Source organism: Bos mutus, chromosome 11 (genome assembly GCF_027580195.1).
Source record: "Bos mutus isolate GX-2022 chromosome 11, NWIPB_WYAK_1.1, whole genome shotgun sequence".
NCBI lineage: Eukaryota > Metazoa > Chordata > Mammalia > Artiodactyla > Bovidae > Bos > Bos mutus.
Genome location: NC_091627.1, coordinates 69890361 through 69917634, shown reverse-complemented (window position 1 = coordinate 69917634; position 27274 = coordinate 69890361). Strand labels below are relative to the sequence as shown.

The window sequence follows — 27274 nt, the reverse complement described above, 5'->3', positions numbered from 1 at the left end:
TCTTCGTTTTCTGAATGTTGAGTTTTAAGCCAACTTTTTCACTCTCACTTTCATCAAGAGGCTCTTTAGTTCTTCGCTTTCTGCCATAAGGGTGGTGTCATCTGCATATCTGAGGTTATTGATATTACTCCTGGCAATCTTGATTCCAGCTTGTACTTCATCCAGCCCAGCATTTTGCATGATACACTCTGCATATAAGTTAAATAAGCAAGGTGACAATATACAGCCTTGATGTACTTCTTTCTCAATTTGGAACTAGTCTGTTGTTCCCAGTTCTAACTGTGCCCATTTCTAACTGTTGCTTTTTGACCTGCATACAGATTTCTCAGGAGACAGGTAAGGTGGTCTGGTATTCCCATCTCTTTTAAGAATTTTCCACATTTTGTTGTGATCCACATAGTCAAAGGCTTCGGCATAGTCAGTAAAGCAGAAGTAGATGTTTTTCTGGAACTCTCTTGCTTTTTTGATGATCCAACGGATGTTGGCAATTTGATCTCTGGTTCCTCTGCCTTTTCTAAATCCAACTTGAACATCTGGAAGTTTATGGTTCACATACTGTTGAAGTATGGTTTGGAGAATTTTGAGCATTACTTTGCTAGCATGAGTGCAATTGTGTGGTAGTTTGAACATTCTTTGGCATTGCCTTTCCTTGTGATTGGAATTAAAACTGACCTTTTCCAGTCCTGTGGCCACTGCTGAGTTTTCCAAATTTGCTGGTATATTGAGTGCAGCACTTTCACAGCATCGTCTTTGAGGATTTGAAATAGCTCAACTGGAATTCCATCACCTCCACTAACTTTGTTCGTAGTGATGCTTCCTTCGTAAGGCCCACTTTTCTTTACATTCCAGGATGTCTGGCTCTAGGTGAGTGATCACACCATTGTGGTTAACTGGGTCATGAGAATATTTTTTTTCTTTTTTTTTTTTAAATTTTATTTTATTTTTAAACTTTACATAATTGTATTAGTTTTGCCAAATATCAAAATGAATCCGCCACAGGTATACATGTGTTCCCCATCCTGAACCCTCCTCCCTCCTCCCTTTTTTGTATAGTTCTTCTGTGTATTCTTGCCACCTCTTCTTAATATCTTCTGCTTCTGTTAGGTTCATGCCATTTCTGTCCTTTATTGTGCCCATCTTTGCATGAAATATTCCCTTGGTATCTCTGATTTTCTTGAAGAGATCTCTAGTCTTTGCCCATTCAGTTTTTTCCTCTATTTCTTAGCATTGATCACTGAGGAAGGCTTTCTTATCTCTCCTTATCATTCTTTGGAACTCTGCATTCAGATGGGTGTATCTTTCCTTTTCTTCTTTGCCTTTAGCTTCTCTTCTTTCCTCAGCTATTTGTAGGGCCTCCTCAGACAACCATTTTTGCCTTTTGCATTTCTTTTTCTTGGGGATAGTCTTGATCCCTGCCTCCTGTACAATGTCAGGAACCTCTGTCCATAGTTCTTCAGGCATTCTGTCTATCAGATCTAATCCCTTAAATCTATTTGTCACTTCCACTGTATAATCATAAGGGATGTGATAGAGGTCATATCTGAATGGTCTAGTGGTTTTCCCTACATTCTTCAATTTCAGTATGAATTTGGCAATAAGGAGTTCATGATCTGAGCCACAGTCAGCTCCTGGTCTTGTTTTTGCTCCCTGTATAGAGCTTCTTCATCTTTGGCTGCAAAGAATCAATCTGATTTCAGTATTGACCGTCTGGTGATGTCCATGTGTAGAGTCGTCTCTTGTGTTGTTGGAAGAGGGTGTTTGCTATGACCAGTGCGTTCTCTTGGCAAAACTCTATTAGCCTTTGCCCTTCTTCATTTTGTACTCCAAGGCCAAATTTGCCTGTTATTCCAGGTAGTTCTTGGCTTTTGTATTCCAGTCCCCTATAATGAAAAGGCCATCTTTTTGGGATGTTAGTTCTACAAGATCTTGTAGGTCTTCATAGAACCTTTCAACTTCAGCTTCTTCAGCATTACTGGTTGGGTCATAGACTTGGATTACTGTTGACTTAGAAAAGAACAGAGATCATTTTGTTGTTTTTGAGATTGCACCCAAGTTTGCATCATACTTTTTTTCTGTTTGAATTTGATTTCCATTCAATTTCCCCCACAGAATTTTACCTGAGTGTTATGCTTGAGTGGTTCTGATTGGTGACCCACTGAACTTTTCTGCAGTATGTATATACATATATATGTGTGTATGATATATTTTCTTAATTTCCTTTGATCATAAAGCTCTATTCTTTTTTTTTTAATTCTGGCTTAAGTTACTATTGTGACTCTTATTAGAATACATTTGATGAAAATAATATAAGTACATTTAAAAGTATGATAAACATTATTTAGAAGGTAATTTTATTTGGAAATTCATGTCTTCAGGAGAAAGCTGGGGGTGTTTTATGAAACCTTGATTAGAGGGTTAAATTATCTTTGTATTTTGGTACTTAGAGGTTTTTGCACCTTGGGGCAATGTACCTGAATAAGCTAAAGAATGGGTGAAAGTATGTCTTTTGTAAAGAAATAGGCCCTTTTTCAAAGGGTAACTGGAAAGGGACGTAAGAAAAGAAAATAAAGACAGACTACTCTTGTCTCCTCAAGGCAGGTCAGTTTTAGGGAAAAAATATATATATGGGAGTTGAAGATAAAGAAATTGATTACTTAAAATTATTCATGCCTTGTACCCCTCATGCCTTACCGTGTCTTTGGTGCACCCAGGGACGTGGTAATCTACATTGACAATGGACACAAAGAGTCATTGAAGCACATAAAATATGACATAAAATATGAAAATGCTGACAAAGGTCACTTGACAAAGTATTTTGTTTACTAGACAGATACGGGCGTAGTTGAGTGTGTGTGTGCACACACACGTGTATGACATTTACTGAGAGTGTTCCCTGTGCTGAGCATCCTACTGCATGTGGGCTCAGTCGTTTGTGTCTGACTCTGTGACCCTATGGACCATTGGCTGCCAGGCTCCTCTGTCCATTGGATTCTCCAGGCAAGAATACTGGAGTGTGTTGCCATGCCCTTCTCCAGAGGATCTTCCTGATCCAGGGATTGAACCTGAGTCTGTTACATCACCTACATTGGCAGGTGGGTTCTTTACCACTAGCGCCACCTGGGAAGCCCCATACATAAACAGTCAGGTTTAAAAATCAGATTTAGTGCAATGACCTCTGTTGTTTACAGTGTATTAAATGGAAGAGAGTTGTTTTTCAGTCATTAAGTTGTGAGAGTACATGTATACTATTGGCTTATCAAGGCCTAGTATGTGGGACAAACCCATAGTCACATATTTGCACGTCTATACACTGACATTTGCTGAGGATTTAGGATGTGCCAAGCTCTGTACTCATTTAATCCTCAACCCTGTGACCTCAAGCAGCTTCCTCATTTAGCAAATGGAGAAATTAAGACATAGTGAAATAACTCTTCCAGGTTACAGTGAGTTAAGTGGTGGCAGTGGGATTTGAACCGCGACCAGAGCCCATGCTCTTAGTCACTATATCCTATTGCTCCTCCTCTCGATGCCCTTTCCATATTTATTTTGCCTTCCTCCTAACCTACGCACTGAGCATGTACATAAACTGATGTTGGACATTTGGACCTGGACATCTAGATTATTCCAGATGACCCTAAGGATGTTTTTATGGTCATTTTGGCTCCAAGGACATTTGACCTGGTCAGTGAGCAGTCAGCTCATTCAGAACTGCAGTCTCTGACTCTCTCTGTTACTTGTTGGCAGTGTCACCAGCCTGTGTCCCTCTGTGTCTCACAGAACTGCTCACAATTTTCTAGTGGCTTACCTAAGAAATAAATACAAACCATTAGCTTTTTGTCTGAGTCATAATAATAGTGTAGAGATTATTGACAGTAAATAATAAAAACTTAAAAAATGAATTTAATAATATAAAATGAAAAATAAAGAGATCTTTTAAAAGTGTAGAATAATAAAAATCTTAGTGAATACTGGCTTGTTAGAAATAATGGTTATGAAAGTAAATTTACCATGGAGGAAGATATAAGGACATGTAAAATGGACAAAATATAGACTGATAAATTGTCATTAAAATATTTAAATGAAACTATTATTAATGAAAATTCCCTAAATTATATAAAAATTAATATGGAAAAAATGGAAAATGACTGTCCTGTCCTGATAGAAAATTGATCAATGAATTAGCTTGATGGAGCTTATGACAGAAAATACTTTCTAGCCAAAAATTTGTGCTGTAATATTTATATTTAGAATGTTTGAATTTAAATCATCCTTGGTGACAAAATGGTGGTCAAAATGTTCCAGAAGTCAAATATACTCTTCCTTGTTCTCAAATACACATACCCTAATTTGCAAACAGATTGCATTTCAAGAAATAGTTATAAGTTGGTTGTTTGAAACTCAGGAAAATTATTTATGGAAATAATATTACAAATAGTGGGTTTACTTCTCAGACCCTTCTGCAAAGTCTACACATAGAGCTGTAGCCTTGTTGACAGAAATAATCAAAAAGCAATCTATAATAGGAATTGGAAAGAGTCTTATTTCAGCCACACTAAGGACTATAGCCTGGGAGACAGTCCCTCAGATAATTCTGAGGAACTGCTCTGGAGAAGCATGATTTCCAGCACAGTTTTATATCTTATCAAAGCAAAGAACATCTAACAAATTAGGGATTCATTCCTTCAAGATTTCAAAGAAATAGATTGGCATGTACACAGTGAGTCACTAACCTTAGCACCTGGGAAGAAAGTCTTATCATCAAAGGACCACCAGCACTGGTGTCCCAGAAAGGGAGGGATTTAATCTTTATTATTTTTTGACCACACTGTGTGGCATGCAGGATCTTAGTTCCCCAACCATGGATGTAACCCATGCCCCTTGCAGTGGAAGTGCAGAGTCTTAACCGCTTGATGGACAAGGAAGTCCCTTAATCTTTATTTTTAACATGAATATACTTTACTTCTTGGTAATACACCCTTTTACTTAATAGTTAAAGCACATATACAGTGTATGTTTGATAACCCACAAATAGACTGTTTTAGTTAGCATAGAAGTCAAGGTAACTCTTGGATGAGCCAGCATGACTTCCCCATACTTCAGTATGTGGGCATTTCTTCCATCAGGCTTCAGCTGCCCTCCATTGCCGAACTTCCATCCCTTCCCTTTTTTTAAAAAAATAATTTTTTGTTGTTTTATAGCAGTTTAGAATTATAGAAAAGTTAGAAAGATATTACAGAGAATTCTTGTATACTCCACATCCAGTTTCCCCTATGGTAAACTTCTTCCATTGTATGGTACCTTTGTCAGAACTGGTGAGCCAACATTGATATATTATTTTTAACTAAAGTCTGTTTTCTAAAGTCCTCTTGGGTTCAGCATTCATCTAGGCTATTACATTGCATTTAGTCATTTTGTCCTCTTAGTTTTCTTTCTGCTGTGATAGTGTCTCAGACTTGCCTTGTTTTCCATGACCTTGGTGCTTTGGAGGAGTGGTTTGAGGCTAGGTACCTTGTAGAATGCTCCCAAACTGGGATTTGTCTAGTATTTTTGTTATAAGACCAAGGGTGTGGGTTATCAGGAGGAAGACCACAGGTAAAGTGCTTTTCTCTTCACACTGTATCAAATGTACACACTGCCCACATGACTTACCACTGTTGATGTTAAAACCTTGATCACCTGGCTGAGACAGTGTTTGTCCACTCTTAAGTTACTCTTTTTTTCCACCTCCCTTTCTGTCCTTTACTTTATTTACACATTCTCAAGAAGCTCCATGTTTTTTCCCGTCAACTTCTGCTGCATTGGGGGCTTTAGGATGAGGGACAGGGGAGTAGGGGACTGACCTGTGTTTTTAGAGCGTTCATCTCTATGGCATGGTTTATTATGTTCCTATACATAATTAGTTATTTAGAATAATATAACCTGTAGCTTTGAATGAGGAACTGATTAAGCAGTGTATATAGATGCTTTACCAATGCTCAGGTGAGTACTAACAACACTTGTAGAAGTGGATTGTGGCAATATGTTAGTTTACCTGTACATTAGAAATTCAACAGTTCATTTTGATGGTGTTGACTCAGATTAGAATGGGAGTACCTTACTGGACTACAACAATAAATAGTAATTTTCTTTAAGATTTCTTAAAATGAAAATTGAGATGAATTACTGAATGGACAGGGAGGCCTGGCGTGCTGCGATTCATGGGGTCGCAAAGAATCGGACACGACTGAGCGACTGATCTGATCTGACTGAATAGTTTGGTTAGAAACCACATGATTTAGGTGTACATGATTTTCCTATGTAGACAGGTAGGTGGAAAAGTTGGGTTTTAGTGGTTGAAAGTTTTAATACATTAAAGTCAAGAAATATGATTATCGTTCTCATTTTTTTCCCTATAGCATTTCATTTGTAATTCTGTTCTATTTCTTGATTTTTATTTTTGTTCTATTTCTTGTTTTTTATTTCTCTAAATCCATTCTTTTTTCAACTATACTTATTTGTATACACATATCTGTGTCTCTCACTTGACAATAAGGTGGCTGCTGCTGCTGCTGCTAAGTCGCCTCAGTTGTGTCCGACTCTGTACGACCCCATAGACGGCAGCCCACCAGGCTCCTCTGTCCCTGGGATTCTCCAGGCAAGAATACTGGAGTGGGTTGCCATTTCCTTCTCCGAGACAATAAGGATGGTATTTTAAAGGTCAAGCTAGCTTGTTTTTATATCCCCTACAGGCTGTGCTTCTGATATGGACTCCCATGTATCTCAAATTAAATTGAAGTGCTTGTGGATAGTTGGCTTAGAGAAGAAACAGTAGTATAATGGCTGTTTAGACTATTTGAAACATCCCATGGTGTGTAGCTCCAGGGGACAGATCCTAGATGGATGGTGAAAGGTGGAGGTGAGGCAGAATTTTATTCCATAGAAGGAAGACCTTTCTAACAGTTAAAGATGTTTAAAGTCATTACGGGCTACTTTGTAAGGTAATGACTGCATGGCTTCCTGCATTCAAAATTGACACACGCAGTCAAATCCCAGGATGAAGGGGGTACAGTTTAATATGAAAATTTGATTTTTCATGAAATGACACTGATGTTTAAAATCCATCATATGGTTTATTTAAATACTAATGTTTCTTTGTGGATTGAAAGTATGATTTGCTTTGCAAATATTCACCTCAGAGTTCCTGCCTGACACATCTTTTCACAAAGCAAGGTCCGGTTGCAGCTGATTGAGCCTGGACTGAGTGGCATATTGTATTTGAGTCACTCATGACTGAAGCGGCTGATGTCTGTCCCAGTTTCTAGAGTAGTGTGTCTGTAAAAATCCTGCATGTGTCACATCAGCTTCCCTTCTCTTTAGCAAGCAGGGTGGAAGCAGTGCAGAGAGGCCATGTAAGCTCATGGAAGCATCATCTCCAATACAAGCCCAGTCCTGAGAGTGCTCAGTTCCAGCCAATGCTGATCAACTGTGGCCACATTCACTTTTTTTCTATATGGACCTCCCTCTGTTACACAGCATACTTCAAACTAGGGATCAGAATTTTCAGAAAGACTCTGGGAAAATTCCAAGTGTATTTGAACAGTTAGTTTCTGCATGGTTCACTGCTTCAGAAAGCTAATGGGCTGGAGGTCCTGACACATCTTGATACACATTCCTTCTAAGGCTTTAAAATAAGGGTTGTGGTTGAGGGGCCCAGTAAACAACACCACTTTTCATTATGTGAATTATTGACAAGTCCACTCGAGTATTCTTGGCCAGAGAATCCCATGGACAGAGGAGCCTGGCGGGCTACAGTCCATGGGGTCGCATAGAGTCAAATGCTACTGAAATGACTTAGCACACACACACACACAAGACAATGAGTAAGGCAGAGTTTTGGGGATGTGGTGTCAGTCTTCAGGCAAGTGAACTTTATAATGATCTATACTGCAGAATTGAGCACAGCACCCCAGACACCAGCAGGGCTTCATCTATGGGCGGAGCAAAAGGGGTGATTCCTTTGAGTATTTAGTTCCCAGAAAGAAAAGGAGGAAGCACCTGGCCTATGTATGCTTCTCCTTCCAAACTTACCCACTGGACTGCATGTCCCCAACGAGGAGTCAGGAACAGGTAAAGAGTGGCCAGGAGTGACACATGAATGGATATTTATCCTCATTAAAGGCACTATTATAAGGGCAAAGAAACTTTCTCCTCCAGAAATAAGCTGTAAAATCTACAGCACGTGTGTGCATGCTCAGTAGGTCAGTCATGTCTGACTCTTGGCAACCCCATGGTCTGTAGCCTGCCAGGCTCCTCTGTCCATAGAGTTTTCCAGGCAACAATACTGGAGTGGGTTGCCATGCCCTCCTCCAAGGGATCCTCCTGACGTGGGGATTGAACCACATCTCTTGCATCTCCTGCTTTGGCAGGCGGGTTCACTACCACTGAGTCATCTGGGAAGCACTTGCCGCTATCATCACTATGTAATTTATAACATTTCCATCACCCCCCACCAAAGAATTCCTGCCCCACAGTTCCTTTCATTCCCTACTCCTCACCTGCCCCATCCCTCAGGGATATCATGGCCAAGGTCTCTGTGATTTCCTTGGGCTTTCCCTCATGGTTTCAAGATGGCTGTTATAGCTCCAGTCATTACGCTCACCATATAGTCAGAGGAGAGGATACAAAGATGGACCCCTGGCTGAGTCAGCCCTTGTCAATGAGCTTTCTTGAAAGCTTCAGCCGATGCCTCAGCTTACATCTCATGGCCCCTCCTTGTAGAAGGAAGATTGGGAAATGCAGAAGAGCATGTTGTTGCCCCAGAGTAACATAAAAATTCTGTTAGAAAAGAAGGGGAAAGTGGGTTTTGTGTAAGCAACTAACAGTGTCTGCCACGGATATTCATATATTAATTACATTTAACAGCATAGTAATTACATTTGGTATTATTTTTCAAGTCTTGATGCAAAAGGACATATTTCAGAAAGCCTTTGATCTCCACGGTCTCAGTCTCAAGACATTTCATTTATAACCAAGACAACCTGAATTTCTGTTAAGTACATATTGAATCACTGACTTGATGGACATGAGTCTGAGTGAACTCTGGGAGTTGGTAATGGACAGGGAGGCCTGGCGTGCTGCGATTCATGGGGTTGCAAAGAGTCAGACATGACTGAGCGACTGAACTGAACTGAACATATTGAATCTTTCATATATGATTTATCTCAGTCTTATGTTTTTTCAGTTGAACCACTGCTTAAAGCATTGGGTAACACTTGTATTATCTACCCAATTTGTCAAGCAGTATGAACTTAGCCTACAATTCTCTTAAATGTAAAGGACAGTCCTTTAGTTCTATTGTATTAGGATTTGTTTAGTAAATGTGTTTGTGCCCTTACCATTCATGATTACAAATATAGTCACCATATCCTACTTTAGTCTCCTAGTCCCAAGGCCTCTTAAGTTCTATAAGACAACTAATTAAGACATTTCTTTTTTCAATTTTTATGGTCATTAAGCCGTTATTTATAAGCAACATACTCATATTAGTATTTCTTGATTTGTCAACTTAAGCATTAGTTAGTGACTTTTTGCTACCCTTTATAGTATATAGTATATAAATACACAGACCCATACACCAAACACTCTATATAATCCTTTAGATAAAGTAGTAAAGTTATACTAGAATCAACACAGAATTCTTATAATTTTTTTCCAGCCTCGAGTGCAGTAAATTTATCATCATCACTTTGAAATGAAATTTAAATTCTAATCAATATAGTTGCATATATATTTGCAATGTTAATAATAACAGTAAAACATTTCACTTAAATATTTATCAGCTAGTTGTTTTATCATTCAACAACTATGTTGTTTTCATTTATTCAACAACTATGTGCAAAGGTCTGGTCTAGATGTTGGGGACACAGTGGTGAGTGAGACAGAGAAAATTTGGCCCAAATATAACTGACAGTGTAGACAGGAAATTTTAAAAAGTAAACAAATGCGTAATAATATCATATGGTGATTGGTGTTATGCATATCCCAGAAACATATAGGGGTGCACTGCTGTTATAGAGAAATTGGTTAGGGAATATTTCTCTGTGGAGATGACATTGGTGCAGAGACATGAACGATGAGAAGGAGCCAGTTATGAGGAGAGCAGAGGGAAGACCATTTCAGGCAGAGGGAACAGTAAATGTGAAGGCTCTGAGGCAGGAATACGCTTGGCATTTTGAGGAGCACAAAGAGAAATTTGGCTGGAATGGAATGAGCAAAGGAGAGTCCTAAGAGATGAGACAAAGATTAGAAAGGGACCTGGAGGCTGTGGTAACCAGACTATATTTGAGTATAATGGGAAGCCACCAGAGAGTTTTAAGGTGTGGAAGCAGTGATTTCACTTAAGGAAAGAAAACCACTGTGGCTGCTCTATGGAGACCAGACTGTAGGAGGGCAGAGCTAGATGTAAAGAGACTAGTGTAGGGGCCATTACTGTGGGTCAGTTGAGAGATTAGGATAACTAGGACTAGGCTGTAAAGACATTATTATCCATTTTTCTAGAAACAGTCAAAACAGAAACTTTTTTTTAGCAAATCTTAAACGAAATTTGAGGCTAGAAATAATTGGTAAAATGAGTGCGATGACATGATTTTGAATATTTGACCATGTATGGTATCCAAATAACCCATGTACTTGATTTTGGGACTTGGCACATGTTCTTCCATTTGTGATGTTATTCCAGTCTCATCATACTAAATTTTGCTCATCATCCAAGTCTCAACTCTAAGCATATTTTCAATAAGCCTTCCCTAAAATCACCCAAGAACTGTCATTTGTTTGTCCCATGAACTCCCACTTGCATCCTGACTTATGCATTTTACAACTCATAATTGTTCTGTTTTATTTATTAAAAAATTTCCCCCATTTTTATTGAAATATAGTTGATAGTACTGTATACATTTTGGGGGGCTTCCCAGGTGGCTCAGTGGTAAAGAATCCACCTGCCAATGCAGGAGACAGAGGTTTGATCCCTGGGTCAGGAAGATCCCCTGGAGAAGGAAATGGCAACCCACTCCACTATTCTTACCTGGAAAATCCCATGGACAGAAGAGCCTGGCATGCTACAGTCCATGGAGCTGCAAAGAGTTGGACATGATTTAGAGACTAAACAACAACAACTGTATAAGTTTAAGGTATGCATCATAATGATGTGACATATACATCATGAAATTATTATCATAGTAAGTTTAGTAGTGAATACCCATCATCTCATATAGGTGCAAAATTAAATGAAAAAGATTTTTTTCCTTGTGATGTGAACTCTAAGGATTTACTCTCTTCATGGCTTTCATATGTTAATTATATTTATCATGTTGTATATTATGTCTCTAGTACTTAATGATTTTATAACTGAAATTTTGGATCTGTTGTGGTCTACATTTTAATTGCCGTTTTGTCTGTCTTTCCCACTAGACTGTAAGCTCCTAGATGCCAGGGACTATCTTATTTACTCATCTCATTCTCCACATTTAGAATTAGACAATTAATGAATATTTGTTAAGTGGATAATTAGAATGTCTAATAGTGTGCCTGTTATGAGTTGCCGAATTCTTACATTATTTGTGTGAAAAGACTATTTCATTAACAGACTAGAGTAGGTAATTTCCTTCACCTTGCACTGTGTTGGATACCTCTTAGAAAAATTCCTCAAACCCTCTCACCTTAAGAAAATGGCCTTTTTGTCATCTGTTTACAGATAGCTGGTGGAAAGGCTGCTGGGGATTCATAAATGTTGAAAGGATGTAGCTCTTCACCAGGAGTGGGGGTGGGGTGGGGTGGGGCTTGGGAATGGGCAGCTTGTTGTTACTCCCTTTCTGGCAGCTCCTGTGTTTCTGGCAGTAAGAGGTTAAGGGTGGAGCGAGCAACCTGAGTGATAGATTATGCCTGCTCTGCTCCAACACCATGTCCAGTTAGAGTACAGCACAGGGATTTCTTGCCTTTTCTTTGTCTGTAGTTTCTTCTATGTAGTGTTGCATTGTGAAGTAGCTGAAGCAATGTTGATATGCAGGTATATGATTTATTACCAACACGAATTTGAACAACATTAGTGGGGAACGCATCAGATCCGCAGTACTCTGCAAGGTTGAAGTTTTCCCCTTTGTGATACAATTCCTTACCAGCAATATAAATCCTTTTCAAGCCTTTCCCAGACCTTCCTTTAAGGCGGAGCTAACCTCTTTACACTTTCATGCATTGGAGAAGGAAATGGCAACCCACTCCAGTGTTCTTGCCTGGAGAATCCCAGAGACGGGGGAGCCTGGTGGGCTGCTGTCTTTGGGGTCGCACAGAGTTGGACACGACTGAAGTGACTTAGCAGCAGCAGCAGCAACCTCTAAACTGTAGTGGGCAAAGGAATTACCTGGAGAGCATGTTGAAACTGGATTCCTGGATGCAACCTGCAGAGTTTCTGTTTCTTTAGTTCTGGGGAGAAGCCTGAGAAAGTGATTTTTCTAAAAGTCCTCTCAGGTGATGGATGCTATGGCCTCTGGTTCCTGGACCACTCTTTGAGTAGGAAAGAGCTGGGCTGTGTTTCCAGATTCTGTTTACTTTAGTTGCATGTGCTTTCTTTTCTTAGCACTAACGTTATTTGGGACTGTTCACTGTTGAGAAACTCAGAAGGGATACGCACAATATGCCTGGACCCAAACCTTCAACTCTGCTCAGTCAGCATCTTCTGGGATCCCCTCTCTCTTAGGATGCAATGACTGCATGCTTCTCCACAATTCTGCCTGTTTTGTTTCTCTATTTTACATGGTCTGGTTGACCAGAAGTTTCTCTTGAGTTTTTTACCCATTCTTTTAAAATATATCTACTAACTTGTGTCTTTCCCTCCATCTATATAATAGATTGCCTTTCTGATTCTCCTTCAAATCAGTATTCTCCACTCATCATTCCTCCACATTTTATAGGTTTCTTTTAAAATCTTTTTTATAGCCCCATAAACATTTCATTTATGATACTACTCAGTCTTTATTGCACCACTACTCTTTTCTTTCATATTCATCTGGTACCACAGTACACTCCCCTCAGGAAACAAATAATACTCCTTGTTATAAATCCGCTTACAAAACTATATACAATTATCTAAGCCACTGATCTCATCTTCTGTATCATTTTAACCAGGCTCAATTGCTGTTTGGAAAAGCAATGGACCTCTCTGAAATGGATTTGATCTATCCCCTGTGATTTGCCAATAATTTTCCTAATTTTTAATAATTGAGGTATAATTTACATTCAGTAAGATTTACCCTTTTTAGTATACAGTTGAATGAATTTTCATAGATGAATAAGTCATGTAAGCACCATCAGCACAGCTGAGATATAAAACAGTCCAATCACCCCCGAAAGTTCCCTCGTGCTCCTTTCTGGCACCCCTCTTCTCCTCACTCCTGGCCCTTGGCAATCACAGATCAGTGTCTTGTCTCTGTAGTTTTGTCTTTTCCAGAATGTGGAATTAAAATAGAAATGTTTTATTATATGTAAACTGGAATTTAGTCCTTGCATTTAAGGAGATCATTCTAAAAGCTGAGGGTGGGTAAACTTTATGCCGGCATACTCAACTCTTCTTGTAGTAATTATTTGGTTTTATTTAGCACTTTAATAGAATGATATGCAGTTTGGCATTTCATTGTACTTTGGTTTCAGAACATTGTTCTTTTTCTCCAAAATAGTCTTCCTTTTCTCTTTTTGTTTTAAAAGGAAAGAATTTTTTTAAAAAGCACTTTCTGAAGGCATTCAGATATTAAAGGTTTTGTTTATTTCATTTACTTACTGTTTAATAAACTAGAAAGCTAAGTCAGGAAATATATAAATTTTTTAAAGGTAGACAAACTAACATTTCTTCTCATCTTTCTTTCTTTTTCTTTTTTTCATCTTTCTTTCATACAGGTGTTTGCTTCAGGATGGTAAGTCAGTACAATCTGTTTATTATCTTCTGCCATCTCTGCCTTCCCTCCACTGTTATTTCTAGTTACAGAGACAGAGCAGTTATCTATATACTTAGTTCTAATCTTATCCTTGGCCGCAAATGAAGAAATATTTGTATTTCTTTCAAATTACTGGCTGAGATTTTTATGAAGACTGTCTTTTAAAAGCAGTCTATTAAAAAATAGACTAGTTACAAACTGGCAGTCCATTACAGCCTTCCTAGTTTTTCATTAATATTTCTGTGGATTTCAAAAGTACCTCTCTGGGGGTGATCCAGTTAAACATTTTGGTTATATATGCTTAATGCTGAAGTGACTGAGCAAACACACACACATGTTTAATACAAATTGTGGGATCTGCCACTTGTCCTGGATGGAAGAATCTCTCCGAACAAGGATACACATCTTGAAATGCAGAATGAAAAATGCCCATTGAATAAGGAAGTGACTCCGAGGTGAAAGAAAGTGGTAGTCGCTCAGTTGTGTCCGACTCTTTGTGACCCCACACTTTGTGAGCCCACTAGGCTCCTTTGTCTGTGGAGTTCTCCAGGCGAGAATACTGGAGTGGGCAGCCATTCCCTTCTTCAGGGGATCTTCCTGACCCAGGGGTAGAACCTGAGTCCTCCACTGGAGACTCTTTACTGTCTGAGCCACCAGGGAAGCCCCTAGGTTTTTTAAGTTAAAACCCCTTGTTGTCTTTAAATATTTATTTTAAAATATCTACTTGTTTTAAAATACTTTAAGAATATCTATTTTTCCTAACCTCTGAGAGTTTGAACAGGTTGCCATAAGTTGAGTCTCTATATTTTGAGATAGACCCTCCCCTAGAATTCAGATTGTTTCCTTTTTCATTATTCTCTGGGAAGACTTATTTTCAGAACCAGCCCTTAAGCAATCCTAGCTGTAATCATCTTGATTTGTATTGCTTCATTTAGTTGGGCATACAAAATGCACAGCTCTTGGTCACTCTGGCCTCCAAAGAGGAGAAAAACATGTTTCTAAAAAGTGCTAGTAGACTGGTTCCACAGAATTTTGTTGTGGTGTAGTTAAAGTAATTCAAAATCAGAATGTTTCTGTGTTTTCATGTGCCAGTAGCATAACTAAATTTGGAATTGGGGAAAAGAACTTTAAAAAAGAATGATTGGAGAAATAAATTTACTCAGACAATTATAATATTTCTGGCAAGTACAGAGTCAAGAGAAAACGTCAGAATCTTCTCTTTCAGTACTTTGTATTGATTGTAACTAGATATTTTTCCTCAGTGATTGAGTATCTTGGAGTGATCATCATTTGGAACCCAGATTGACAGAGTAGCTTAGCATTAGGAGATTGTGAGGGCAATGCAACTGAGTTTTATGGATTCCAAAAGAATCATGGATATTGTTTTCTGAAATAATTCCCACCATCAGTTTATTTTCTCACAACGTGCTTGTCTTTACTGAATGTGGAATTTAGCAAAACAAGACAAAAACCATTTAAATGAAGGTTCTTGTAAATGTAGGTATTACCAGAGGTTAGCTACATAATTTTTGGCATAGACTATATTTTAGAAAAAAAATAATCAGCTTTTTTGTGACCATACTTTTTTGAAAGTTAGGATCAAGTGTGACGCTGAACTTTGTCTCTCTTGTTTTCTCCTGAAACCAGTACACTGAAGATGAGGCTAGGAAAATTGGAGTGGTTGGCTGGGTGAAGAATACCAGCAAAGGCACTGTGACAGGCCAAGTGCAAGGCCCTGAAGAGAAAGTCAATTCCATGTAAGTAATAAGACTAGTAACACACTCATGTGATTTATGAACTTACTTCAGTGTTTGGTTGGACAATAAGAATAGAATTGATGGACCAATTTTCGTTTGTAGAACGAAACTAACTAAACTAACATGTTTTGACGCAGACCAGCAAAGAAATTCTTAGAGTTGAGAGTGGAATTTCTACTTTCAGGAATGGATTTCCCACTTGGGCAGACCCTCAGAAAAGACTGTAGCATCATTCTCCAATCTGCATGAACTGTGTTCTGTCAGTCTCCTATCATCCAAGGGAGACATCCAGGGTCAAGTATTTCTCATCTTAAGTGGTTGTGACAGGAGCAGGAGCGTAGTGCTTCTGAATGATTCTTGAAGTTCTTAAAGAACCTGCAAGGCAAAAAGGTTGCCATTTCCTTTGTATTATTTAATTATCTTATTTGTCTAATTGTAATTTTATTTGTACTGTCAATTAAAGTTATGTTTGATGAGCTGTATAGTTACTATAGTAAGAGTCCTTGGAGTGCAAAGGGCATCAGATTCAGTCATAGAGGAAAAGTGTCTTGTGCACACAATGTCATTTTCAGAGACCTTATCGTTTCAGTTTCCTGATTTTCACTGCTCTTTGTAGTATAGCTCCTATTTATTGAGCATTTGCAACATATTAGGTAATATGCTAAATACTTTACATGGGTTATCTCATTTAATCTACACAATAGATCTTATAAGATAGGTACTCATTAATACCCAATTTATTTTATTTTGTTGTTTGCAATTTATTTTTGTTTTAGTTACGTAATATTTTTAGATTTCAAAAGCAATACTTTTTTGCTTGTTGTAGTAAATGAACTAATAAAATGCGTACAGGTATAAAAGCAAAGCTAGTAATCGCCCCCTCCCCTCTACTTCCCTCCTTTTTATGTAACCTGGGCCCTTGACTTTGTGAATCCTTTCTGAAGCTTTCTTTTTCACTTAAAATATTTAATTGTACATTTATAATTAGGGTTTTGCTTGTTTTTACTGAAATAGGAAGCTTTATGCATATTTTTCTGTTACTACTTTTTTTTTTTTTTTTACTATATGGATGTTCAACAATCAGGAAATATATAATTACCAACTCCTTATTTTTTCCAATTTCTTTATATATAAGTACATATTTGCATTTGTGCTTAAACCATACCTCAACTTGAAGAGTGGGATCCAAAGTTCAATTTGATAACATGTGGGGTAATGTTTAATGGAAAAATTATATTTTTCAGTAGTCACAAAATGCACAAATGAGAAGACTATGATACTTACATTGTGTTATTGTTGTTTATTCACTAAGTTGTGTCCAACTCTTTGTGACCATTTGGACTGTAGCCTGCCAGCCTCCTCTGTCCATGAGAATTCCCAGGCAGGAATACTGGAGTGGGTTGCCATTTTCTTCTTCACGGGATCTTCCCAATCCAGGGATCGAACCCACCTCATTAGCAGACAGATTCTTTACCGCTGACATGCAGAACTAATATTTTTTTTTAGTTCAATGAATGAGAAAATGCTAGATGACTGTGAAATAGTTTGAGAATGGGGACCATGTGGAGGATGGACACTCATGCCAATCATGATGTACCCTAATCCATGTTGTAGCAAGTTTTCCGTTACCTTCCTTAATATCAATGTAATCATAGCATATATTCTGCCCATTTTTCCTTTTCAGCCCCAGAAACCCTTCTTCCTCACCACACTGTCAGTCATCTCTGTTAGCAACTTGTGTGTTTCCTTCCATGTTTGTCTCCAAATTCACATTCACACAACACACGTGCTTGCACACACACACACACATTCAGGTGCACATATGTTTTGGGGGTTTTGTTCAATGTTTACTGTTTAAAAATGGGATCATGGTGTATCCACTTCTATGCATCTCACCTTTATCATTTAAAAATACTCCCAGGAGAATCCCTCCAAGTCAAAGATATACCACTAATTCATTCTTTTTAATGGCTGCTTAACATTCCACAGTATAAATGGGTCGTTATCTATTACCTTATAGTGTGAACTCATTTTGTTACTTTTTATTTTTTTCTGCAGTAAGAACAATGTTGTAATAAACATTTTATTTGTGATTTTGTTTTTGTGGGATTGATGTCCAGGAGTGTGATTTGTTGGTTGAAGTGTCAGTGTACTTTTAATTTAAAAATATTTGCCCAGCTGCTTTTCAGAACAGCGGTAAACAAATTTTTTTTTCTTTATCCTGTTGACGGTTGTTGCTCTCTCAATTTTCTTTCATCTGATTGGGTGTGGAGGAATGTATTTTTTTTTTTTTTACTGTAATTTGCACGTCTCTAATTGCTGGTTAGTTGGAGCATCTTCATGCAGTGTGGATTTGTTCTCATAGATTCCATTTTCGATCTTTTACCAATTTTCCCACTGGATTGTTTGTCTCTTGCCAGTTTTTAAGAGCATTTTGTATATTGGTGACGACTATTAACTCATTATCTCTTATCTCTTTTTCAAGTATTTTCCTAAATCTATTATTTGCCTATTAGTTTTGTTTATAAAAGCTTTTGTCACATAAATTGTTTTTCATTTTTATAAACTCAAATATGGCTGTCTTTTCTTTCTGGTTTAGAAAACAGATTGTAAGTGTTTTTCCTAGCTTTCCTTTTAATTTTTTAATGCTGTATTTATTACAATAGGCATCTATTCCATCTGGAATTTGTTTTTTATTTATAAGAGTGAAGACTGTTTTCTACCCGATGGCTTACCAGTTGTGCCAGCACCATTTATTAAATAGTCACTCTTTCCCCATTGAATTGAAATACATTCTTGTCATTTATTAAAATCTCATATAAACTGGTTTTTTTTCTGGGTGTTCTGTTCTGGTCCACTGATTGATATATCTCGATGTTGTGGTGGTTGTTCAGTCGCTGAGTCGTGTCTGATTCTTTGGGACCCCATGGACTGCACTACTCCAGGCTTCCCTATCCTTTACTATCTCCCTGAGTTTGCTCAAACTCATGTCCATTGGGTCGATGATGCCATCCAACCATCTCATCCTCTGTCACCCCATTTCCCCTCTGCCCTCAATATTTCCCAGCATCAAGTTCTTTTCCAGTGAGTCAGCTTTTTGCATCAGATGACCAAGTATAGCTTGATGTATCTATTCTTACACTAACATTCCATATTGATTTAATTACAGGGACTTTATAGTATATTTTCTTTCATTATTCTTTTTCATTCTTTTTTTGCTTTCTTAGGCATTTATTTTCTCTCTAAACTTTTAGATGCTTTTATCCATTTAATTAGAATAGGTTTTTGTAAAAAAGACTTAGTTGTCTTAACAAATCTTTTTTAAATAAAACTTTATTTTTAAAAACAGTTTTAGATTTACAGAAAAATTGTGAAGATAGTACAGAGGGTTTCTGTGTACTCCTCACATGTTCCCCATTTACCTTTTATATTAATATGATAAATATATTACAATTAATGAGCCAGTACTGATGCACTGGTATTAAGTAGAGTCCATAGTTTATTCTAACTTCCTCAGCTTTTATAATACCTAATGTCTCTTTTCCCTTTTAGGAGCCCATATCTTACTTGCTTTTTAATTGCACATTTTTTATGATATTAAGAGAATTGATGTTAAATCTTTCCATCTAAGAATATGGATATCTACCTATGGCTGATTCATGTTGATGTTTGGCAGAAACCAACACAATGTTGTAGAGCAACTATCCTTGGATTGAAAAGAAATAAATTTAAAAAATAAATTTAATTATATATAAAAAAGAATATAGATATCTTTTCATACGCTCAGATTTTAAAATTTACCCTTCAGTGTGATTTTATGGTTGTCATCATATAGGTTTTATGCTTTTCTTACAGAGTTTATTCCTCTTTGTCTTAGTCAGTTTGGGCTGCTATAACAAAGCATCTAGACTGGGTGGTTTATAAACAACAGAAATTCTCAGAGTCGTGGAGGCTGAAAGTGCAAGATCAGGGTGTAGGCATGGTTGGGTTCTGGTGAGAGCACTCTTCTGGGTTGCAGACAGTTGATTTCTCACTGTTGCCTTCCACTGGCACAAAGAAAGCTAGCTAACTCTCTGGCCTGTTCTTATCAGGACACTAATCTAATTTATTTGGGTTCTACCCTCATGACCTAATTACCTCTCAAAGGCCCCACCTCCAGATACTGTCACATTGGAAATGAAGTTATTAACCTGTGAATTGGGGAGGATACATTCAGTCTATAACAATATTATATTGCTTGTTTCACTATTGTGCATGGAATATTTTCCCCATTTTTGTTTCTGGGTGTTTATGCCAGAATATGAAAAGCCTAATGATGTTTGTAAATTTATTTTGTATCATAGAGTTACCTTATCAAATATTCTTGTTAATTTTACCAGATATGACTGTTTGCTGTTTTTTTTTTTTTTTGTAAACTACAGTCTATTGGATTTCCTAAGTATACAGTTCTGTAATTAGCAAAAATAGTATATCATTTTTCCAGTGTTTATTTCATTTTCCAGACCTCCTCATGACAGTGTTAAATAATAATAGCCATAGCAAGCATTCCTGTCTGATTTCCGATTTTATTCAAAATGGTTTTCGTTTTTCACTAAGCATATTGATGTGTGCTGTTGATTTTTGGTAAATATACTTCATTACATTGACTTTCACTCTTGTATTCCTTGAATGAAGCTCTGGTTGGTCATATTGTGTTATTGTCTTGAGTCATTCCTAAATACTGCTTCCCAATGTTTTATTTGGAAATTTTTCATCTGTAACTTAAAAAGTAATATTATAGTTTCCTTTTTTTGGTGTAGGGTGGTTACCGTATCAGGTTTTGGTGTTAAAAATTTTGCTGACTCATGAAATGTATTACGTTTCCCTTTTCATTCATTCTAAGATAATTTAAATAATGCTGAATTACTGTTGTTAGGTTAGCTGAAATCACTCAGTCTTAGTTCCTTCTTAATAATAGGCCTTTCCAATCTATTGTAGTTGGTGTATTTGGGTTTGCCACTTGTTCCCAGATTCATTTATATCTTGCTAGAGAACTATCCAGTTGTTCTAGGGTTTCAAGTTTGTGGTCATAGATTTTATAATTTTAAAAATCTTTTTTGTATCTGTGTTTATATCTCCTTTGAAAATTCCTAATCTTGTAAAGTTTTATTCTCTCCTCATTTTTCTTTGGGCTTCCCTGATAGCTCAGTTGGTAAAGAATCCACCTGCAATGCAGGAGACCCCGGTTCGATTACTAGGTTGAGAAGATCCCTTGGAGAAGGGAAAAGCTACCCACTCCAGTATTCTCACCTAGAGAATTCCATGGAATGTGTAGTCCATGGGTCACAAAGAGTCCAACACGACTGAGTGACTTTCACTTTCACTTTCATTTTTAATCAGTCTCAGAAGAAATTTATCTATTTTGTTGGTATATCTTAAAAAACAGTTTTTGGACTTATTAATCACTTCTACTTTTTTGGTTTTCCATTTCCTTAATTTCAACCTTTATCTTTATTATTAATTCCCTCTTTTTTACTTCTTTGTTGCTTGGCCTCTAAGTCTTCAACATGAGTGGCAGTTGCCTTTAGTTTTAGTCTTTTTAGGTTAATGATGGTGATTAGGCATTTCTGTAACCCACTCCAGTACTCTTGCCTGGAAAATCCCATGGACGGAGGAGCCTGGTAGGCTACAGTCCATGGGGTCACAAAGAGTCGGACACGACTGAGTGACTTCACTCACTTCACTCACTTCCTACTTTATCACTGGAGAAGGAAATGGCAACCCACTCCAGTGTGCTCGCCTGGAGAATCCCATGGACAGAGGAGCCTGGCAGGCCATGGTCTATGGGAACAAAGAGAGTCAGACACGACTGAAGTGACTAAAGCATGCACACAGGCATTTCTGTGGCGCTAGTGGTAAAGAACCCGCCTGCCAATGCAGGAGACAAAAGAGATGCGGGTTTGATCCCTGGATCAGGAAGATCCCCTGGAGGAGGGTGTGGCAACCCACTCCAGTATTCTTGCCTGGAGAATCCCCATGGACAAAGAAGCCTGGTAGGCTTCTATAGGTTAGCAGAGTCATAGGGTTGCAGAGTTGGACACGACTGAAGCGACTTAGCACGCACCTAAACACATTGTGTTGTTCCATAGTTTTTGTTAAAAAGTGTTATTTTCATTGTTTTCTGGATAGTTTGTAATTTCATGTTTTATTTTCTCTGAGAAAATATCCAATGACATTCAGTTTATGTGTTTTTTTAAGTCTCCAGTGGTTATGTTTTTTAGTTGCCTTTTATTACATGTCTGTTGTTATTTGCTGAAGATCTGAGAATGGGGCCTAAAAGATCTCTACTTTAAAAAATTGTTAAACCGTTCTTATGACATGATTTATTTTGGATAGATCAGTTAGAATGGGTGATCCAGTTAGGATGCCGTAGGCTGCAGGAGATAGAATATCTGATTAAAAGTAGTTTAATGAAGGGGCTGATTCTGCTTACTTTCCAAAAAGACTGGGGCAGGTAGTAGTTCCACAGCTGGTTCAGTGGCTCCATTATGTTAGGGTTCTGGGGTCAGTTTCTCTGGGACCCTGCAAACTTTCTATCTCTTCTGCCTTCCTGCAAGTCCTTGGCATCCTCACAGGACCAATTCAAAGCAGAAGGCATGTGAGGCTTTTTCATCACTTGATGCTCTCTTCTCAGAGAGAATATTCTTAAAAGACCCTGGCACATTTCCCTACAGGTCCCACTGGACAGAGCAAGGTCTCAGGCCTGTGCCCTGGCTGCAACTGGTGTTAGGGAAGTATCTAGCATCTTTATCTAGCTTCCCTGGTGGCTCAGGTGGTAAAGAGTCTGCCTGCAGTGCAGGAGACCAGGGTTTGATCCCTGGGTTGAGAAGATTCCCTTGGAGAAGGAAATGGCAACCCACTCCAGTATTCTTGCCGAGAAAATCCCATGGATGGAGAAGCCTGGTGGGCTGCAGTCCATGGGGTCACTAAGAGTCGGAAACGACTGAGCGACTTCACTTTCACTTTAGCATTTTTAGCTTTCCTTCTAAAAAGTAGGATTTGGTATCAAGAAGGAAGAGACAGCTTCCCTGGTGGTTCAGTGGTAAAGAATCCATCTGCCAATGCGGGAGACATGGGTTCAATCCCTAATCTGGAAATTTCTACATGCCTTTGAGCACCTGAGCCTGTGCGCCACAATTATTGAGCCTGTGCTCTAGAGCCCATGAGCCACAACTACCGAAGCGCGTGTACCTAGAGCCTGTGCTCTGCAACGAGAGAAGCCACTGCAGTGAGAACCCCTGCACTGCAATGAAGAGTAGCCTCTGCTCACCGCAACTAGAGAAAAGCCGAGTATCAGTGAAGACCCAATACAGCCAATAAATAAATAAATATTATCTTTTTAAAAAGGAAGACAGGAATGGCTGTTAGGGAGACACCTAACAATGCTGGCTGTAAGAAAGACCTGAAAAGATTTCATATCTCTATGTCTGTCTGTCTATCTATGTAGCTAGCTAGTTATCTCTTTATCTGTGAATGTGTTGATTATATCATTCCATTCTTTGACAACTAAATCCATTTAATTGTGAAAAATTTGTTTTGTTTTTTTTTTCCGCACCATGGGACTTGTGGGATTTTAGTTTCCTGAACAGGGATCAAACCCAGGCCCTTGGCAGTAAAAGTGTGGAGTCTTAATCACTGGATTGACAAGGAATTCCCATGAAAGAAGTGTATCAAATTCTTTCTGTATAACTATTTTCATCATTGTCAGTGCAATTTAATTTTCTTTATATTTTTTGCTGTTGTGTTTGATACATACAGACTTATAACTTGTGTCATCTTCATAAACAGTCTTTTTCATTATGTATTGCTTGTCTTTATACATTTTAATGCTTTTAATTTCTACCTTGCTACCCCTTCTTTCTTTTAAATTTACATTTCTTTCGTATTTCTATGCTTACCTTTGTATTTTTATCCTTTCTTGATCATTTTAAGGGTGCTTTTTATAAACAACATAGAGCTATGTTTAGTTGTTTAACACACTTTGAAAATTTTTCTCTTTGAGTGGTAGAATTCAGTCCTTCAAATTTAGTGTAATTGGTTATACACTAACTTGGTTTCTTTATATTTAGTGTAATAGTCAGAGAAGGCAGTGGCCACCCACTCCAGTACTCTTGCCTGGAAAATCCCATGGACGGAGGAGCCTGGTGGGCTGCAGTCCGTGGGGTCGCTAAGAGTCAGACACAACTGAGCGACTTCACTTTCACTTTTCACTCTCATGCATTGGAGAAGGAAATGGCAACCCACTCCAGTGCTCTTGCCTGGAGAATTCCAGGGACAGGGGAGCCTGGGCTGCCATCTATAGGGTCGCACAGAGTCGGACACGACTGAAGCGACTTAGCAGCAGCAGCAGTGTAATAGTAGTTTGTAGCGATTTTATTCTTCTGTATTACTTTACTATCATTACTTTTAATCATCAATATGCTTGTGTTTTTTTTTTTTTTTTTTTTTATAGTGAACTATAACACATACAAGGGGCTTCCCAGGTAGCTCAGTTGGTAAAGAATCTGCCTGCAATGCAGGAGACCTGGGTTTGATCCCTGGGTTAGGAAGACCCCTTGGAGGAGGGCATGGCAACCCACTCCAGTATCCTTGCCTGGAGAAAACCCATCACAGAGGAGCCTGGGGGCTACTGTCCATGGGTTGCAAAAAAGGTGGACACAGCTGAGTGACTTTCACCTATAACACATACATAGAAAAATGCATAATATATAAATGTATGGGTTGAAAGATCTTCACGACCCAGATAATCATGATGGTGTGATCACTGACCTAGAGCCGGACATTCTGGAATGTGAAGTCAAGTGGGCCTTAGAAAGCATCACTATGAACAAAGCTAGTGGAGGTGATAGAATTCCAGTTGAGCTATTCCAAATCCTGAAAGATGATGCTATGAAAGTGCTGCACTCAATATGCCAGCAAATTTGGAAAACTCAGCAGTGGCCACAGGACTGGAAAAGGTCAGTTTTCATTCCAATACCAAAGAAAGGCAATGCCAAGGAATGCTCAAACTACCACACAACTGCACTCATCTCACATGCTAGTAAAGTAATGCTCAAAATTCTCCAAGCCAGGCTTCAGCAATATGTGAACCGTGAACTTCCTAATGTTCAAGCTGGTTTTAGAAAAGGCAGAGGAACCAGAGATCAAATTGCCAACATCTGCTGGATCATGGAAAAAGCAAGAGAGTTCCAGAAAAACATCTATTTCTTCTTTATTGACTATGCCAAAGCCTTTGACTGTGTGGATCACAATAAATTGTGGAAAATTCTGAAAGACAGGGGAATACCAGACCACCTGATCTGCCTCTTGAGAAATCTGTATGCAGGTCAGGAAGCAGCAGTTAGAACTGGACATGGAACAACAGACTGGTTCCAGATAGGAAAAGGAGTATGTCAAGGCTGTATATTGTCACCCTGCTTATTTAACTTATATGCAGAGTACATCATGAGAAACTCTGGGCTGGAAGAAGCACAAGCTGGAATCAAGATTGCCGGGAGAAATATCAATAACCTCAGATATGCAGATGACACCACCCTTATGACAGAAAGTGAAGAAGAACTAAAAATCCTCTTGATGAAAGTGAAAATGGAGAGTGAAACAGTTGGCTTAAAGCTCAACATTCAGAAAACGAAGATCATGGCATCCAGTCCCATCACTTCATGGGAAATAGATGGGGAAATAGTGGAAACAGTCAGACTTTATTTTTCTGGGCTTCAAAATCACTGCAGATGGTGACTTCAGCCGTGAAATTAAAAGACACTCCTTGGAAGGAAAGTTATGACCAACCTAGATAGCATATTCAAAAGCAGAGACATTACTTTGCCAACAAAAGTCCGTCTAGTCAAGGCTATGGTTTTTCCTGTGGTCATGTATGGATGTGAGAGTTGGACTGTGAAGAAGGCTGAGCGCTGAAGAATTGATGCTTTTGAACTGTGGTGTTGGAGAAGACTCTTGAGAGTTCCGTGAACTGCAAGGAGATCCAACCAGTCCATTCTGAAGGAGATCAGCCCTGGGATTTCTTTGGAAGGAATGATGCTAAAGCTGAAACTCCAGTACTTTGGCCACCTCATGCGAAGAGTTGACTCATTGGAAAAGACTCTGATGCTGGGAGGGATTGGGGGCAGGAGGAGAAGGGGACAACAGAGGATGAGATGGCTGGATGGCATCACTGACTCGATGGACGAGAGTCTGGGTGAACTCTGGGAATTGGTGATGGACAGGGAGGCCTGGCGTGCTGCGATTCATGGGGTGGCAAAGAGTCGGACATGACTGAGCAACTGAACTGAACTGAAATCTCTTTCTCCTGTAGTATCACCTTGGATCAAGTGTCCGTGGGTCATATGCATGGGTCTGTTTCAGGATTCTCTATTCAGTTTCATTGGCCTATTTATCTATCTTTGCATCACTGCCTTGCCATATTAGTTTTTGTAGCTTTCTCCTAAGTCCTGGCATCTGGTAGACAAGTTATTCTAACTCATGCTTCATCAACTTTGTGTTGGCTATTTCAGTGCCTTTCATTACCATGTAAGTTTTAGATCAAGCTCCACAAAATAACTTGTTGACTGGGATTGCACTGAATTTTAGATAAATTTAGTTAAAATTTATGTCATAAATATGATAAATCTCTCATTTATTTTTTCTTTAATTCTCTCAATAGTATATGATAATTTTCTGCATAAAGGTCTTACATATTTCCTCCTGAGGTATTTGGTAGTTTTGATTCTATTATAAATGTGACCTTTTAAAGCATTTTTTATGTTTGTTGCTAATATATAGAAATACAATTGAGTTTTGTGTATTACCTTATTTTCAGAGACTTTTCTAGACCTACTTGTTGACTGCAATAATTTACATGAAGATTCTTTTGAATTTTGTATATTTATCATCTGAGGATAATGAGAGTTTTATTTTTTACTTTCCTATTCTTTCACATTTTATTTCTTTTTTTGCTCTCTAAACTGATTAGGGCTTTAAGTACAATATTGAGCAGAAGCAGGAGTGATTACTGGCATCTATGTCTTGTTTCTGATATCACACTTTCAACATTTTACTTGTAAACAGTACACTTGATATAAGTTTTTTTGTAGGTACTACTTTTGTTGTTTAGTTGCTCAGTCATGTCTGACTCTTGCAACCCCATAAACTACGTATATTTAAATATTAGTATACTGGAGCTTACCTGGTGGCTCAGAGTATAAAGAATCTGCCTGCAATGCAGGAGTCCCAGTTTCCATCCCGGGGTTGGAAAGATCCCCCGGAAAAGGAAATGGCTACCCACTCCAATATTCTTGGCTGGAGAATTTCATGGACAGAGGTGCCTGGCAGGCTACAGTCCCTGGGGTTGCAAAGAGTCAGACATGACTGAGCAACTAAACTTTATATATATATATATATATATATATGCACACACACACACACACACATATATATATATTCTCTGGTAGATATATTTATAAATATATTGACAAAAATATAAACTGATATATATATAAATTGACAGAATACTATATATACACA

General features: G+C 38.3%; 1 protein-coding gene across 9 annotated transcripts in view; it reads left to right on the top strand.

Moving 5' to 3' along the window:
* The window catches only part of ACYP2 (acylphosphatase 2), a 178467-nt gene that overhangs the window by 1582 nt on the left and 149611 nt on the right, over window positions 1-27274 (top strand). For 8 of the 9 annotated variants that reach the window (XM_070379575.1, XM_070379576.1, XM_070379580.1 and 5 more), the window contains exons 2-3: window positions 13924-13940; window positions 15609-15718. In XM_070379575.1, coding sequence (XP_070235676.1) covers window positions 13924-13940; window positions 15609-15718 — 127 coding nt within the window. Of the gene's footprint in view, window positions 1-13923; window positions 13941-15608; window positions 15719-15902; window positions 16770-27274 lie in introns of those variants that run through there. The other variant, XM_070379583.1, reaches the window with a different exon arrangement.